At 37.3% G+C, this 19,614-nt stretch overlaps 1 protein-coding gene across 1 annotated transcript; it reads right to left on the bottom strand.

Annotated features, from left to right (window-relative positions):
• Positions 1-1,471: 1,471 nt before the first annotated feature.
• LOC124533979 (putative inorganic phosphate cotransporter) lies at positions 1,472-19,232 on the bottom strand. Its single transcript, XM_047109562.1, has 11 exons — positions 18,948-19,232; positions 18,196-18,512; positions 17,417-17,596; positions 16,795-16,933; positions 15,342-15,559; positions 14,396-14,545; positions 13,501-13,633; positions 12,124-12,242; positions 10,709-10,828; positions 8,048-8,189; positions 1,472-1,685 (listed from the first exon to the last, which is right to left on the bottom strand). The coding sequence occupies exons 1-11, from the start codon at positions 19,000-19,002 to the stop codon at positions 1,630-1,632; spliced, it is 1,629 nt and encodes a 542-aa protein (XP_046965518.1). The 5' UTR covers positions 19,003-19,232; the 3' UTR covers positions 1,472-1,629.
• Positions 19,233-19,614: the final 382 nt, after the last annotated feature.

The raw sequence follows: 19,614 nt of genomic DNA, 5'->3' as shown, positions 1-19,614 counted from the left end.
TAATTAAACCTTGTAATTCAGTGTTTATACGCGATAGTAAATCTATATATTAATTTAAATTATCTTAAAATAACTGAATTATATAATTAACTAGCTGTGCCTGCGACCTCGTGCTCGTTTGATTTTAACAAAAATTATCGGTCAGCTCGCACATTTGCTATAACTTATTAATTCTGTATTAGGCCAGTACTATGTCATGGCATAGTACTGGCAGCGTGACTTTATTATCGTTTTATAACATTAAGTGGTTAAATATACATAAATATGAATTAAAAATAGTAACTGTATAAATCTTAACCGCATGGAATGGTGCAAGAATGCTAGCAGCATTTCTCCGTTGAATCGCAATTCCTATCATTTTAAGAAAAAACGAACCAGCCCTCCTGTCACCAGTGGAGACAATAAGGCGATACTTTTAATGAAGCTTTTTGCGCTATTACTCCAAAGGTCAAGATTGTTTCGACAGATTAATTTTGCGTGACAAACAAACACTCCAGTTTTATTGTATGTATATAAATAACGCAGCCTACACGTGACGGAAGGAGTTAACAATGTCAGAAACGCTTAAAATACGATTAGTTATTTATAGCAGTGTTTGTTTTTATTCCGATTGTAACCAGTTTACAAAGCGCAATTTATATAATGAAATAAGAAAAAAAAATATTAAAGCAAGACCTGAGCAAACTCATTAAAATGAAATAAAAAGAAACTCAGCGGTACTATTCTTTTATTTTAATAATATTTGTATTTTTTGTATAAATAATTTATTTTTATAATATAAACATTGGACAATATCACATATTATATTACTCTGATCCTAATGTAAGTAGCTACAGCCCTTGTTTCATGGAGAATCAGAAGTAATGACGGTATCACAAACACCCAGACCCAAGACAGCATTGATAGAAAATTAATGGACTTTTTCTACATCGGCCGGGATTCGAACCCGGGACCTCCGAGTGGCGTACCCATGAACGACCACGGAGGTCGTCGGTTTATCATATTTCTTTTGGAAACATCCTTAAACAATTCTTTGATTCCCAACGTGTGTTATCATTCTATTCTTCAACGCAAATTCTTTAACGATTTGCTGTTCATTTCACGTTTGAATAATTTGCTACGTTATTTGAGATTCTGTTGGGCTACCGGATATTACCGGATAATCAGTCATTTTGGAATTATATTTCATTATTAATTCTTTATATCCCCTAGAACTTCACGAAGAGTTTGAAGAAGAAATGATATAATAATATTTAATTTTTAAGCGCATCACAATATATACACAAGAATAAATAAAAAATAAAAACAAAAGTAATACGTTCTTTTGTCTAAAATATACGCTACATATTAAATATTATACATATATAATAGCTATGTATGCAGCTGTATTCAGTATAAGGATATTATTAAAAGTGAATTAATAAACAAAAATGTATTCAATATTTATAATTTATTTACAATATTTCTAAAATATAACATAAATAATAAACGTATCACATGTAAATCTTATATATAAATATACAAAACAATACATCTTATAATATCCTAATGGAACACAGAAAGAGGCTTCTTCAAAAAACTTAACTTAGAACTTCATTTGAGGAAAAATTAGGTTACTAAAAAAATAATTTATGAATCTTCAATTTCTTTCTTTTTTTCTGATTCTTGCTCTACGACTTCGTATTCTGAAACAGAGAAGGAGTATCATAATGTGATAATAATATAAAATAATATAAAATAATATAATATAAAATAATGTTAATGTTTGATTATGATCATAGTGTGTCCATTCTATTCATTTAAGTACATACATAAACAACATATAAGTATTAGTTGAGGAAGCTCTTTCACAATATCTGGGACAAGGCCTCCTCTCCTTCTGAGGAGAAAGTTTTGAACACATTTCACCACTATGCAGGTGAAATACACATGTGGCAGAATTTCTATAAAATTAGACACGTGCCGATCTCCTCGTTGTTATCCTTCATCGCCGCGCACGAGATGAACATATAAACACAAATTAAGCACATGAATATTCAGTGGTGCTAGCCTGGGTAAGAACCCGCAATCATCGGTTAAGATGCAAGGTTCTAACCACGCGGCCATCTCCATAATATCATGAGATATTTATTAAACTATTAACACGGTAGCTGCAAGGTAGTGCCACGCTGTATACCTTCGGGTTACAGCCGAATGGGCCGGCACGCCCGGGGAAGTACCACTCTCTCACTTAAAATCGGCGTAAAGTGGTAGTTATGCTACCGCGTTTCGTCCGGTAAGTGAGAGTTCCGGAGGCCCAATCCCCCTCCCCCCCAAAACTTGATGGTTGTGCAGAATTTGGTTAAATTACCCCAGGAGGGTACCATCAGCGACAGCGGTGGAGAATCCCTCTCTGGGCATCCATGCTCAGGACATACACCACCTGAGCAGGGATGCCCAGGCTGCCCTCCGAATTCTGGGGGGGGGCAATTTTGCGCTCGCCACTGTTCGGGGCAAGCGGAGCAGGCATCATAAGGCAACCCCTACCACCCTCGCTGTGGACTTCTGCAACATAAGGGGACTCAACTCCAACCTCAACGCCGTTCACTACCATCTGGAAACGGCGAAGCCGGCCTTGCTCTTTCTAACCGAGACCCAGATATCTTCTCCTGCCGATACGACTTTTCTCTCGTACCCTGGGTACAAATTGGAACATTCCTTTATACCACGAGCTGGGGTATGCGTTTACGTCAGAGATGATATCTGTTCTCGACGCCTCGGCAGCCTTGAAGGACAGGACCTATCGATTATCTGGCTGCGTGTAGACTGCGATGACCATCCGCGAATCTATGCGTGCCTTTATAGGTCCCATAGCGGTAATGCCGAAACCGACCGACTGGTTGAGCACGTCCAAATGGCTACAGATTCCGTGCTTCAGCAGATTCCATCCGCAGAGATCATTATTCTGGGTGACTTTAATGCTCACCACGCAGAATGGCTCGGCTCACGCACCACCGATCATACGGGTAGATCTGTTCTGGACTTCGCTCTAGCATATGATCTGACACAACTGGTCAACTCGCCAACGCGAATACCGGATGTGGAGGATCATACACCTTCCCTGTTGGACCTTCTGCTGACTTCACATCCGGATGGCTATCAGGTTATCGTCGATCCCCCTCTGGGCTCGTCTGACCACTGTCTCGTCCGGAGTACAGTGCCGGTTGTGCGGTACTCACGGCCTCGCTTTGTTGGGTGCCGCCGAGTATGGCACTACAAGTCAGCAGATTGGGATGGGATGCGGTCTTTTTTTGCATCTTACCCATGGGGGCAGATTTGTTTCTCGCCGGATGATCCGAACGCTGCTGCTGACTCTGTTGCCGATGTGGTGCTTCAGGGTATGGAACTATTCATTCCTTACTCTGCAGTACCCATCGGTGGCAAGTCCCAGCCTTGGTTTGGTCGCTTCTGCAAAACGGCATCACGCCGAAAGTGGGAACGCTATCAAACCTGGGCTAATGCATCTGCGTCTCGTGATGTAAATACCAGCGCATTTAAAAAGGAATACAACTCTGCCTCTAGGTCCCTCAAAAACGTGATTGCTAGGGCGAAGACGGAGTACATTGGCAGAATTGGCGAGAGACTGGTGCGTCTCCCTTCAGGAACACGAGCGTTCTGGTCTCTCGCTAAGGCTGTCTTAGGGAATTTCTGTCAGCCATCTTTTCCATCTCTGCACAGAGACGGTGAGTCATTGGCCCATACCGCGAAAGAGAAAGCTGATCTTTTAGGCTCTCTCTTCGCGTCGAACTCGACTCTGGATGACCAAGGAAAATCTCCACCAACAATTCCGCGATGTGATACCACGATGCCGGAGGTTAAATTCCGGCAAAGTGCAGTTCGTAAAGCACTTCTTTCCTTGGACATTCATAAGTCGAGCGGACCCGATGGTATCCCTCCAATCGTGCTACGGACATGTGCTCCCGAGTTGGCACCGATCTTAACGCGTCTTTTCCGGCAATCCTACACATTAGGCGTCGTCCCGAATTCCTGGAAGACAGCTTTGGTGCATCCGATCCTTAAAAAAGGCAACCGCTCAGACCCGTCCAATTATAGGCCTATAGCCATCACCTCCTTGCTCTCCAAGATAATGGAGTCCCTTATAAACTGCCAGCTCCTGCGGTATCTAGAGGAGAACCAGCTGATTAGCGACCGCCAGTACGGTTTCCGTCGGGGTCGGTCAGCCGGTGATCTTCTAGTTTACCTTACTCACAGGTGGGCTGAAGCAGTTGAGAGCAAGGGGGAGGCATTAGCAGCCAGCTTGGACATAGCGAAGGCCTTCGATCGCGTATGGCACAAAGCGCTTCTTTCGAAGCTTCCTTCCTATGGGCTTCCCGGGAAATTATGCAATTGGATTACCAGCTTTTTGGCAGATCGGAGCATCAAGGTCGTTGTCGACGGTGCATGCTCTGACTTAAAATTCGTCAATGCTGGTGTTCCACAAGGCTGCGTTCTATCACCCACTCTGTTTCTTCTGCATATCAATGATTTGTTGCAAATCGGGAACATTCATTGCTATGCAGATGACAGTACCGTTGACACCTTATACACCGGCCGCGCTAATATTTCTCGGGAAAACGTCGAAGAGAACCGGAACAAACTTGTGTCTGAAATCGAGTCTTCATTAAACGAAGTCTCGAATTGGGGCCGGCTAAATCTAGTCCATTTCAACCCCAAAAAGACGCAAGTTTGCGCGTTAACCGCTAAAAAAACACCATTTGTCGTATCTCCACGATTTGAGAACATTCCGATAGCCGCTACAGGTAGTATCGGAATACTTGGCGTTGATATTTCGAGCCTCGTTCAGTTCCGCGGTCAATTGGAAGGCAAAGCCAAATTGGCTTCAAAAAAGCTGGGCGTGCTCAGCAAGGCGAGACAGTACTTCACGTCGGCCCATCGCCTTAAACTTTACAAGGCGCAAATTCGGCCTCACATGGAGTACTGCTCTCACCTCTGGGCGGGTGCTCCCCAGTACCAGCTCCTTCCATTTGACCGCATCCAACGTAGAGCGGCTCGAGTTATCGACGATCAAGCTCTTTCCGATCTCCTTGATCCTTTGGCTTTGCGTAGAGATGTCGGATCACTCTGCATCTTCTACCGAATTTTTCACGGGGAATGTTCCGAGGAATTGTTCGGATTAATCCCGGCTGCTGAATTTCACCTTCGGACATCTCGCCAAAATTCTAAGTTTCACCCGCACCACCTTGATGTCCGAAAATCCACAACAGCGCGATTTCTCAGACATTTTCTGCCTCGCACAACCACTTTGTGGAACCAGCTTTCGCCGGCGGTTTTTCCGAACCGATACGACATGGGAACCTTTAAGAAAAGAGCCTACTCCTTTTTGAAAGGCCGGCAACGCACCTGCAAGTCCCCTGGTGTTGCAGGTGTCCATGGGCGGTGGTAGTCACTTTCCATCAGGTGAGCCTCCTGCTCGTTTGCCTCCTATGCCATAAAAAAAAAAAAAAAAAAAAAAAGGCTTCCTAAGGAGATAAGCAAGGAGACTCCGAGGCCAGTCATCGTGATCGTCCTACTTGACCAATAGCCAAGCAGGATGACCATGTTCTGTTATATTTAATTCGAATCAGAATAATTAAGATCACTTTAACAGCAATCTTATTATATTTATTTTAAGGACTCACAGTATTTAAGAACAAATTTACGTGTATGTATAAATTTTTCTTCAAAATTATAATACTAATTATCATTAAAAAATTGAGGAGGGAAGGTTGTCGTCGAGGTCTTTTTTCGGAGTTTTGTTGTGCTTCAGGTTGCATGTATAAAAATTTAGAGAAGAAAATAAAACACAGAGATTCAATTTTCAATCATTAAACCAAAATTGTATTGCTATATTCTGAGTGAGATAGTTAAGACATTGGGTTGAACTCAGGACCCCGGAGCATGTTTGACGACCTCCGTGGTCGAGTGGTGTGTACACCTTTTTTCATGGCTACGCCACTTCGAGGTCCTAGGTTCGATTCCCGGCTGAGTCGATGTAGATTATCATTAGTTTTCTATGTTGTCTTAAGTCTGGGTGTTTGAGGTACCGTCTTTACTGCTGATTTTCCATAACATAAGTGCTTTAGCTATTTACATTGGGATCAGAGTAATATTTGTGATGTTGTCTCATATATCTAGTCACTAGACGTACCAGATAGTCTTAGTAAGCGTTCTGTAACATTGTAAGAAGTATTTGTATTTATTGCAGTGTCTAAGATTAAAACTTAAAACAAGTTTCCTCATTTGTCAACCTGTCTGCCTAAAACAAACTAGCATATTATGACAATCTTAGTTAAATCAAGTTAAACAAAAGTGACGACAATCGCTTATATGTAGCTTATCACTCGCAAGATTTAGTCATATATGTTAATAAATCGTGATGCATATGCTATGAATAGGTTATCATCACGCGTTTACTACGTCAGTTGATTTTATCATGAGTAAAATAGTTTTGTAGATCCAACTGCCCAGAATGATGAGAAAGATTTTGTTAAGTTACATATAAAGTTTTTTTTTTCATAATAATCAAATCAAATCAAAATAAACTTTATTCCAATAGGCTATGACAAGCACCGGTTCTGAAAGTAGATTCTACCGAGAAGAACCGGGAAGAAACTCAGTAGTTATAATATATGTCAGAATCTAAAGTTACATTTTGTACATTTGTACATTTAACTAGCGTCCCGCCCCTTAAAACATGACATTACAAACTTCTAAAATTTTTAGCGTTTCTTTACTATATTGTTCATGTATTATATAAAAAAACCTTATTCTTGAAACACTCTATCTATTAAAATAAACCGCATCAAAATCCGTTACGCAGTTTTAAAGATTTAAGCATACAAAAAGATATAGGGACAGAGAAGGCGACTTTGTTTTATACTATGTAGTGATACTGAAATTTCCATTTATCATTGGAATGAAAAAATAATTGAAATATATATACACAATATCGTACTGAATATATTTTGTACCAATGAATAGATTCTGATTTTAAGTTTTATGAAAATTAAAAGAAAATATTAAAATAAAAAATCGAAGCACCATATTGTACGCCGAATGAAAGGTTCGAATCAGAAATACAGATATTTATATATATTATTTTAATCTGCAAGGCTTCAAATATTTTAACGAGAAAATACGAAAATCGGTAATCCCCGATTAATCTCGAAAACCAGTAATATTTAATTCGTACGGAAATGAGAAATATAAACTGAAAATTCATAGAAAACATATTTATCAATAGTAAGGAAACTTTTTGGTTTCCTTTTAATCAGACTTATTTAAATAATAATGAAAGTTATTAAACCAAGATGAAGGTTTTCAGTCGGGCACGACTAAATTTTATGTTCAAAATTATATGAACAAGAAACGTTAAAGAAATCAAATTATTGGCCTGTATTCCTTCAACGAAATTGCCTTGAAATCAGAGAAATATTGTCTTACAAACGCACACATATATACACACACTAAATCATATACGCACGTGCGCATACACTCAAGATATATGTTACCTTACTAGTACTTGTTTATAAAGCTACTAATTATATCAACCATCCCTTTACTTGTGTTCTCCAAGAGCTCAACCCAGAAAAAAAAAATTACAATACGAAAAAGCTATGTCCCTGTATTACAAATCTGTAATATCTTTGAAAATAAATAAGCATCATTACATATAGTACTCTGATCCCAGTGTAAGTAGCTAAAGCACTTGTGATATTGAAATTCAGAAGTAACGACGGTGCAACATTCAGACCCAAGACTACATAGAAAACTAATGTACTTGTTCTACATTGACAAGGAGCGTAGTACCCATGAAAACCGGTGTACACACTACTCGACCATTGAGGTCGTCATATCAAGTGTCTTTGACGGTAAGAATCCAAGTTTCCAGGTAATAACTCCCCTTCTGTAATACAGTCTACTTTATTCTCGTACAATACTAATAATCTACTTTTAGTAATTTAATTACGCCATACGTTCTTATATTTAGTAATAGCAATCAGCTAACCTGTTTTATTGTCCGCTGTGTTGCCGTCACTATCATTCCAAGGTTGGACTTCAGCAGACATGAATATTATGAAGATGACATTAGCGGTCAGCGTGAGGCCAGCCATCAGGAACATCGTGATTCGCCATTGGTGCTGATTAGTCTGTGGAGACAAGACTGTATGTTATTTTCTACTTAGTCACATGTTTACCGATGTTAATACATACATCGAAAAACTTATATGCTCCAAATTTTCCAAAAGCAATGTGCCCAGCAATGTACTTACAAGCTGTTAATTTCTCATTATTGATCTAATAGGCATTTTTGTTCTTAGTGAACTTTGTTTTATCATGTTGATTCGGTACAGAGTAAAATTGCATATTACTGTCAGTACATATGCAGAACAGACGTAAGATCTGCCTTTCATGTCTTCAGAAGCAATAGGACAAGAAGAAAGAGATTTCTTAATAGAAGCTCAGCTATTTCAAATGTCGATTCAAAATCCTATAATCCATACATGGTTGTTATTTAAAAGTATTTTGATTTACTTATTAAATATATTAAACTAGCGATCCGCCCTATCTTCGCTCGAGTGCAATGCTATTACTAAATACACTACAGAATATCGATATGAAAAACGTCCAGATTTTTGTGATTATACATTACAAACAGCTATGCCCCATTATTTTAAATCTGTAATATCTTTTGTTGGCGGAAGCGCATATGGGCCACGTGATGGTAAGTGGTCACCATCACCCATAGACAATGACGCTGTAAGAAATATTAACTATTCTTTACATCGTCAATGTGCCACCAACCTTGGGAACTAAGATGTTATGTCCTTTGTGCCTGTAGTTACACTAACTCACTCACCCTTCAAACTGGAACACAACAATATTGAGTACTGTTATTTGGCAGTACAATAACTGATGATTGGGTGGTACCTACCCAGACGGGCTTGCACAATGTCCTAGCACCAAGAATATGAGATATCTTCGGGAATATTCATTTAAATGACATGCTATATAGGGCCATATTGATCTATATCAAACGCAAAATGCTTAATCGGATAAGAATTAATACTGTATTACTTAAAATTGTCTCGAAACCGGGGTGGGATTATACATATAAACCTTCCTCTTGAGTCACTCTATCTATTAAAATATCGCGTCAAAATCCATTACAACAACAACAACAGCCTGTAAATTCCCATTGCTGGGCTAAAGGCCTCCTCTCTCTTTGAGGAGAAGGTTTGGAACATATTCCACCTCGCTGTTCCAATGCGGGTTTATGCAGGTTTCCTCACGATGTTTTCCTTCACCGCTGAGCACGAGATGAATTATAAAGACAAATTAAGCATATGAATCAACGGTGCTTCTCGGGTTTGAACACGCAATCATCGGTTAAGATGCACGCGTTCTAACCACTGGGTCATCTAGACTCTTTCCAAATATCCATTGCGTAGTTTTAAATATCTAAGCATACATAGGGACAGACCGACAGCGGGTAATGACTTTGTTTTATACTAAGTAGTGATATGATTAATTCAGAGAGCTTAATTATAAGCTATGTAATGCTACACCAAATATATAAAAGGCTGCAGCGCAGTTATTATACTTACTAAAGTAATGTTAAAGTAGAAATAGAACACTCTTTGTTGGGAATATTTCAGGCTTACAGTGACCGGATAAGTTTAAATAACCATAAATATTTTCCGTTTCGCGCTCCGAGTAATGCCCCCGCCCCGAGGTGCAAAAATGTGCGCTATGAATTTCATAACTGCATTGAACTTCTGTCGTTGAATATATTGTGAAGTTTTTAATGCACTTCTATATTACAGCCCGGTTTTATTAAATATGTAAAACTGTATTCTATTTTTAAATTTCGTTTCGGGAGACGACCATATGAGAAAATTGATGGCTGATTGCAGTTTTGGTGGTAGAGCTTTGTTTAAGCCCGTCTGGGTAGGTACAACCCACTCATCAGATATCCTACCTCTAAACAATAGTACGCAGTATTGTTGTGTTCCGGTTTGAATGGTGAGTGAGCCAGTGGATCTACAGACACAAGGGACATAGCAAATTAGTTCCCAAGGTTGGTGGCGCACTGACGATGTAAGGAATAGTTAAGATTTATTAAAGCGATTTATTTATTGTCTATGGGTGATAGTGACCACTTACCATCAGGTGGCCCATATCCTCGTCCGCCAACCTATTCCTCGTTTCATATTATACCATATAATTGATTTGAGGGAAAATTCTGTTATATTTACAAGAAAATATTTGAATTCAGTTATTAATATTATTAAATTATATGTATATGCACCGCTATTTATTACAGCTTGTTGCCATCATTAAGGTAAAAATCCTAATGATAAACCAGCCAGGTTTTTTTTCTAACAAGAAAAATTACCAGCTTAATTGTATATATATTTCTTTCTTTGTTCACGCTGTCTATTTTGAGGCACGGAAGTGTACACGTTTCAAGCAGAATTCAGACTACTGCTGACAATTTTTGGCAATAAAATCTCAATAGCATTTTATCAGCCCAACCAGGGATTTGACCCCAAGACCTAAAGACCTTCAAGAATAATCATACGTCTGCATAAAGACTAAAACAATCCGACTTTAAGGTCTGTTTCTTATCTAATAGTTATAATGTGTTTGAGCAAGTCATACATACCACATCAGTCACGATATTGGAAACGATGATGGGGAGAGCCAGCACGACCACGTTAGTGACTGTATTCCCGCACGCCATCAGAGCTCCACTGAAGTTTGGGGATAGATCCATATAATTAATCTGGAAAAAAATTACAGTGTATAGTAATTAGTGATTCAAACAATGATTCGTGACTAGCTTCCATGTTTTCACGCGTAAGGGGGGACTTCAACAACAACAACAACAGCCTGTAAATTCCCACTGCTGGGCTAAAGGCCTACTCTCCCTTTGAGGAGATGGTTTGGACCATATTCCACCACGCTGCAATTCAATGCGGGGTTGGTTCAAAGGGAGGACTTGTTAGGTTGTATTTGTGTTAAGTCAGCGTATAGGCTATGTCTAATCCAAATATTTAAATCAATCCAGCCCTTTTTGTGTTGTCCAGTAATCTATATTAATATTATAAATGTGAAAGTAACTTTGTCTGTCTGTCTGTTTGTCTTTCACGACCAAACTGCCGAACCGAATTTGATGGAATTTGGTATGAAGCAATCTTGAACTCCAAGAAAGGACGTAGGCATACTTTTTTTGACCAAGCAAGCAAAGCTACGGTCGACTACTAGTATAAAATATTCAAATATACAAGCACATTGGAATCGTCGTGTTGCAAGATTAAAGTAACAGCCTGTAAATTTCCAACTGCTGGGATAAGGCTTCCTCTCCCATTAAGGAGAGGGTTTGGAATATATTCCACCACGCTGTTCCAATGCGTGTTGGTGGAATGCACATGTGGAAGAATTTCGATGAAATTAGACACATGCAGGTTTCCTTACAATGTTTTCCTTCACCGACGAGCACGAGATGAATTATAGACACAAATTAAGCACATATATATAGTGGCGCTTGCCTGGGTTTGAACCCGAAATCATCAGTTAAGATGCACGCGTTCTAACCACTGGGCCATCTCAGCTCTTTGCAAGATTGTATTGAATGTAAATCCGGTGGTTTGGAGTGTAGATTCTAGTGAGAAGACTAGCAAGAAGTCCAATGAAATTCATAGTAAATGTATACTTCATTTATATGTTCGTGTGAAGTTAAAGTAGATAATTGAAATTCCAAGTTCTTATGACCAAAATAGTCTTTTAATATCAAAAATATAAAATCAAAAACGACAAAGCAATATTATGAAAAATCGCCAATACACACGAAGTCTTTATTTTGTAACAATTCTCATTTAAAGAAGTTGTTTTTCCAAAGATACTCCTTTTACTGTTTTAATAATAATCATAGTTTAAAAAAGATGTTTTTTTTTGATGACTTAAACAGTCATAATGTAGTTGAAGTAGGTTTAAACTTGAATTACGAATTCTAAGTATTAAATATTAAATGTATTGTATAAACTTTTATGACATAGTATGTTCAATGTTTTAACTTACCATCCAGCCTGTGTGCATCGCAGAGTGACACATGACAAATAATACAAAGCAGATGACAGCGAGGAACGTGTCCCTCGTGTAGGCCACTGACATCAGGCATATTGAGGGCACCACGCATGCTAGAAAATTACACATCAATATATGCTATATTCCAATAGGCGTTACACGATTATGTTTCATATAAGACTTCTGACTTAGTTTCTACGTAGGAAAACCGGAAAGAAAAAGATCACTTTTCAGAAGGATATCTCAGAATTCAATACTATTTTTTCATTTAATAAATATTAATAGATATCCAAAGTTTGAAAAAACAAAAAGATCAGACCTAAAAGTATCCGACGAAAAAATCCTACGAGTAATTTATAGTCTAGCCGTCCAACTCTATTGATATGGACTATGACTTCAGTACCAGAGTTTTCAAGGTTTTATAATATACCATACAAAACAATGAAACTCTTCAGATTTGTAATATTAGTAAAGCTTTTACAAAAACTTTTATAGTTTTGGAAGCATTCGGATAATGCTATGGATAGAAAATTACCTATATCATAATATACAACATACGTACTAAACTCGTCCGCCTTTTTCTTGTGAGAGAATTAAACCCCATTAGTTATTATAACTAAGATTTTTACCTGAACTTTATTTAATTTGATCATTATTATACATCAAAATATTCGATATACTGGAAACTATTACATATTACCCAATTTGAGAGTTTGATGTCAATTTAACAAGAACAAAACAAAATTTACCTCCTAATAATAGGAGAAGTTAGTCCTAACCAGTCAATCTCATTCAAAAGCAATACTATAATCGATTCTCAAAGATATTTTTGTTGAAAGAAGTGATCGAAATAACTTTATATTCAATGTTCTTATTTAAATAGATTTATATAATACACTGAGGGATGCTTTCCAATTTTCACTTATGTAAATCCATTTCGTTCTATTTTATCTAGTTGTAAATTATTGAGCTGAACAAATTTCAATTTATTCTCATATTTATTTTTGGAAGTTACCAGTTTATGCCTTCGAGTGTATCAAATTGATTTTTTTTAATGGTATATGTTGGCGGACAAGCATATGGGCCACCTGATGGTAAGTGGTCGCCATCACCCATAGACAATGACGCTGTAAGAAATATTAACTATTCCTTACATCGTCAATGCGCCACCAACCTTGGGAAATAAGATGCTATGTCCCTTGTGCCTGTAGTTACACTGGCTCACTCACCCTTTAAACTGGAATACAACAATACTGCGTACTATTGTTTAGCGGTAGAATATCTGATGATTGGGTGGTACCTACCCAGACGGGCTCGCACAAAGCCCTACCTCCAAGTGAAACGATTCCAACGATTGATTTCGAAACTCACCTATTGAATTAAATAATCGTCTTGCATTTTTGATACTCATTATCTTTCGGTTTGTTAAAAAGTCGGATAGATAGCCAAAGCCCACCGATGAGAAAAACGAAGCGAAGTATGGTAATGATGATAATAAGCCACTCTGTAACGAAAATAATATTATTTTTCAGTAACAATATTACAGGGAAGTTACCAAAAAAAGTCCTGTGGTAACCCATTCAAACACCACTGATTTTTTTATGTTTATTAGTCTTCGTCACACGTCTCGTTCTCAGCGATGAAGGACAACATCGCGAGGAAACTTGTATGTGTCAAAAGGGAAAGGAGGTCTTAACCCAGCAGTGAGAATTTTACAAGCTGTTAATGAACATGTATTTACTAAAAATAATCATTCAAAATTAGATTTCACCAATCTACGAAATAGTTTACACACCTGGAATGCCTTCGTACTAAAAGAAGTGCATGTTTATGATGAAAATATATTATATGTGTATCTATTGTGGAATACCTGATTTTTATAAGAACATCATTACTTATGCACTCGTATAAAATATTAACAATTGATTTGTTTAAATGTTTACTACAGTTTTTGTTGATAGCAACAACAACAGTCTGCACATTTCCCACTGCTGAGCTAAGGCCTCAGAACATAAATTGGAAAATTTAATAGTCCCAATGCAGGTTGGTGGAATATACATGTGGCAGAATTTCTATTAAATTAGACACATCTTCACGATGTTTTCCATCACCGCTGAGATTGAGATGAATTTTAAACACTAAACCACATAACTATTCAGTGGTGCTTGCCTGGGTGAACCCGCAATCACCGGCTAAGATACACGCGTTCTAATCACTGGGCCATCTCGGCTCATTTTGTTTATCAAATATTAATATAGTAACTTACATTGCGAATGTTGAGTTTCAATATCGCAAACACATATGTCGGTACTTGCATGAAGAAGAACACGAAACAAACAGCATTGCCCATGTGGGCCGTGATGGTGGCCCATACGGGTATGGACTTCCCAACCAACTTCCATGGAACTTTGGATTTCTGTTACAAATTACACAAAAATATCAAAATAAATCCTAAACTAGCTAAGTGCAATGATACATTTAAAATATATTTAAATTCTATGAATTACATTCAGGCAGTGGATGCCTTCTAAAACTAATTAATTTGAATTTAATCTGTGCTATGACGACCTCCATGGTCGAGTGGTGTGTACACCGGTTTTCATGAGTACGCCACTCTGAGGTCCCGGGTTCGATTCCCGGCCGAGTCGATGTAGATTACCATTAGTTTTCTATGTTGTCTTGGGTCTGGGTGTTTGTGGTACCGTCGTTACTTCTGATTTCCATAACACAAGTGCTTCAGCTACTTACATTGGGATCAGAGTAATGTATGTGATGTTGTCTCATATTTCTATTTATGTTAGCTCACTTTAAACCCATACCAAACATGTTAAAAATGTCACATTATCTAAAATGATTTAGGTATCTATTTAAATCTAGCTGTTACGCGCGTTGCTGTTATGTTGATTTCTCATAGATGATGCAATTTATATCAGCTATAAAATCGATCTTATATTTACTTAGATTAAACAGAGTCATTGCCCAGGACTTTTGCACAAAACCTTACAATGAAAATTATAATAAATCATGCATGTTATTTTAACCATGAAGCTTATTGAGTATAAAAAGGATACAATTTCTAGATTCAATCATTGAGAAACATTCTATATGATTGTTACTTTAGTGTAAAACATTTCTGACCCAAATAGGATTTTCTGCTGACCCGCCAGGAAGGCTTAATCTGGGCTTTAATTAATTACTAGAAAAAGACTTACCGTTTCAACGCTATTACTAGTTGCTCCCATAATATAATTTTTCTCAGCTTCTGATATGGACTTATGGTCTTTAGGAGTAGCGGCACCGAAGAGTGATATTAAAATGAATCCGATAAAACACGCTATCCCGGTGGTCCAGAATGTGGATGGCCATCCAAATCTACTAAATGCAAGAATACCAGCAGCCTGGAACGCTATTACAGTGCCGAATGCAGAAGCTAAAAAAACAAACAATAATTGACACATTATTTTAAATATTCCACACCACAAATATATGTACACAGAAAATTCTTATCCTCCAGAGCGGAGATAGGCCAGTGGAGAGCGGAAATAGCCCTGTGGAGAGCAAAGATGGCCCAGTGATTTGAACACGTGCATCTTAACCGATGATTTCGATGATGAGGACAACACCTGCATGTGTCTAATTTCGTTGAAATTCTGCCACATGTGCATTTGAACCGCGTTGTGGAATATGTTTCAAACACTCTTTTTAATGGAAGAGGAGATCTTAGCTCAGAAGTGGGAAATTTACAAGCTGTTACTTTTATCCTAATCCTAATATTTGAAGAAATAATCAACTGTGTTTGAGTTAATGGTCTTCTTAATGACTTGACCAAGTAAGATTAATATTGTGACACCGATTTAAAAAGTGTTTTCTTTAGGTTAAATTCTGAAAGAGCGATTATGTAATGTATGGTTGTCTGACCGATGTTGACCACAGAGTACAAACAAATGGTTAATGATAGACCAGTTAATTTTGCGGGAGGTATTAAAGTGTACTACTACATACACATTTTCTATTCCTTCAATCTATTAATCCAAAAAGTCGGAAGATTTGACACGGTCACGAAATGTGTTCAAGTGTAGGATTAACGGCTTAGCAATCTTTCCAAGTGTAATATCTACTTCGAAAAAAGTGCTGACGATTTTAAGATTGAAAAATGTATTTAACTATCTGTTGCCTTACTAGACTAACCAGGTATAGTATAGTATAGTACGACACAACTCAGATGTAGCATCGGAAAATTCAATAAAACCGATTACTGCCCATTTACACAACCTCCTGTAATAGAAATAGCTCCCTATCGCGCCATTCGACGCTATTCGTCGCTATAGATTCTCTTGTAAGTTTAACCCGAGAAAGCAACTGAATGTAAATCGAAGTATCAAATTGACGAAAATATTACAAGTTATTGCGTTTGTGTAAAGATCGTATTCGCATAAGAATTATTGATAATTTGACTTAATTCGGATGTGATCGGTTTTACGAATTTTGCCGATGCTACATCTAAGTTGTATCGTACTTAAGCAGCATCTATTTTATGTTATATTTTATTAATCGTTAAAGAATTCCAGAACTATTTTTCCTTTGTTTTCCTTTGATGAAAACGATCTTAGGGCAAGTTAATTCAAGCAGTGAATTTCTCAAACACTTTGCATAATGGATACTCACCTGTGTAAACATAGCTGGAGAGACTTGCACGCTCGCTTACAGGTACCCAATTTGCTAATAAAGTAAGGATACCAGGATACAGGCCGGCTTGTGAAAGTCCCTGCATTGTACGGAGTACACACAATACCTTCCAACCGCCCTGAAACAGATTTTATCTTCCTCATTACATTGCATAAAACAATTTAGCTTACCACTGTCTGTTCCTATGTATGCTTATGGTTTTTGATGCTTTTTTTTAATAGATAGAGTAATTGGAGGTTTTTTTTTATATAACTACATGGACAATATAGTAAAGAAAAACTTCAGAAGTTTCTATGTGTTGTCATAATTAAACAAATTCTGTATACTTTGATACCAGTTATGCTTGCTTTCTTTAATTTTTTTTCATCTTGACGACTGACAGACATATTTTATATCTCCGTTACGTACGTACATACGTCAATAAGTCATTACAAAAAAAATAGCTTTGACTATGTGACTAAAAGACTAACAGAAAAATATATGCGTGTCATAATCAGACCAAGAGAAATTTACGAAATACATAAATACGATAGAAAATTTTAACAAGCAACGATGATTAATGATGATGACAATTAAATAAAATGTAAAATGTGAAACGTACCCATGTTACAAGCCAGGGCGTAAAAAATGATACGACTCCATTTACAAACATTGCAATCTGAAGCGGTATCTTACCACCCCAACGCTGACACACAATGCCAATGGGAAACATCATTATGCTGTATCCTAAGAAAAACGACCCAAGTACCATTTCTTGAATCGATTTAGGCCAATCGTAAGTCTGGAAATTTGAATAGAGAATCATTGTTAATTCGAAAATACATCAATTATTTTGTGACCAATACAATCTTATTTCAAATCTGTCTTATTAACAACGTAATTCTTAATCTTTGAATTAATTTATCTTAATGATATAATTTTTTGATGTATACAGATAACAACATTATTGCTATTATCATACCTAAGTCTTCACATAGATGAAGCCAGTTGGCCCAGCGGTTAGAACACGTACAGCTTAACCGATGATTACGAGTTCAAACCTAGGCAAACACCACTGAATATTCATGTGCTTAATTTGTGTTTATAATTCCTCTCGTTCTCGGTGGTGAAGGAAAACATCGTGAGGAAACCTGCATATGTCAAATTTCATAGAAATTCTGACACATGTGTATTCCACCCGCACCCACATAACCCGCATTGGAACAGAGTGGTGGAATATGTTCCAAACCCTCTCCTTAATGGAAGACGAGGTCATAGCCCAGCACTGGGAAATTTACAGGCTGCTACTTTACTTTACTACTTAAAATAGACCTGACTATTTCAATTTTCTTAGTTTCCTGAAGTTAAATATCACATTATTTTGTTTAAAGTAATACTCACTCTATAAACATTCCAATTAACATCTGTTTTATTATCTGTAAATGTTATATTATCTTGTAAATCATCAACTATTGTTTTATTTATAATAAAACCTTCGGTTGTGGTTACTGTATCAATAGTGGTACTGTTTTCATAAATTACAGCTTCCGTTACAGGTATAGGTTCATGAGCATCATGGTCAACCATTGTCATTCCAACAATCGTTACACCTAAGTGACCACGCGATATGTAGCCTAGGGCGAGACACATGAAATATAGAACGGCTTGAACGTGACGTACTCCAAGACCATATTTGATAGGTTCCTTTTCACTGGGATCTAAAACCAAAACAATATTATCAAAATAAAAACAAGTACCTTGTTTTCATCCATGTTACATACCATGTTTTCCATCACCGCCGAGCACGAGATGAATTATAAATACAAATTAAGCACATACATATAGCGGTGCTTGCCTGGGTTTGAAAATCATCGGTTAAGATGCACGCGTTCTAAACACTGGGCCATCTTAGCTCTTAAGTTAACAATTGTCTAATTTCATAAAAGAATCTGCCATATGTGTATTCCACCAACCCGCATTGAAACAGCGTAGTGGAATATCTTCCAAACCTTGGTAGCATATGTTCTAAAGCTTCTCCTCAAAGGGAGAGGAGGTTAGCCCAGCAGTGGGAAATTTATAGGCTGTTGTTGTTGTTCACTTATTTAACATCCTGCTATTTTAAACATTATACGACATATTACAATGCTACTTACTGAATTCTTTTTCAATATCCTCAATGGGTACTTTCTTGTAATCCTTCTCCAACATTTTGTTCAATGAAGTGTCTGCCGTTCTTGATGGATCTTAACACGTCAAGCTATTGAATGAAATCTCAACTGTTCTGTGCTGTGTAATTGCACTGTCATCTATACATACGGAGGTTAGCACAAGCAAATTTAAATTTATTTTCTTGTTTACATTAAAATACTTTTCCCTGAAAAGTATTTGCATTTGAAATAATACAGACAGACATGCTACTCCATTAATGAACTTTTTATCAACTAGTTAGTTATTTGGAGTACATAATTATGTCATCCTCAATGTACTTGTTGTGTGTGTTTATAATTGGAGAAGAAAGATTAATGAAAATATAGAAAGGTTAGGATTTTCATAACGTGTGCTTAATTAATTTTCTCCACGGCTGTTTCTGATATATATAACAGTCTGTTTTAGCAGCCTTTTGACCTGATAAATGATGAAAGCCTATGATGCTATCTATATACATATATTTAATGGGTCCATGTGAGATGCAAAGAAACTATTCTAACTAAGACCTACGAATTTACTTGGTGGTAGGGCTTTGTGCAGGCCCGTCTGGGTAGGTACCACCCACTCATCAGTTATTCTACCGCCAAATAACAGTAATCAGTATTGTTGTGT

This window comes from Vanessa cardui, chromosome 12 (genome assembly GCF_905220365.1).
Source record: "Vanessa cardui chromosome 12, ilVanCard2.1, whole genome shotgun sequence".
Lineage (NCBI taxonomy): Eukaryota > Metazoa > Arthropoda > Insecta > Lepidoptera > Nymphalidae > Vanessa > Vanessa cardui.
Note: the sequence above shows the minus strand (reverse complement) of the source record. Positions and strands in the feature narration are given on the sequence as shown.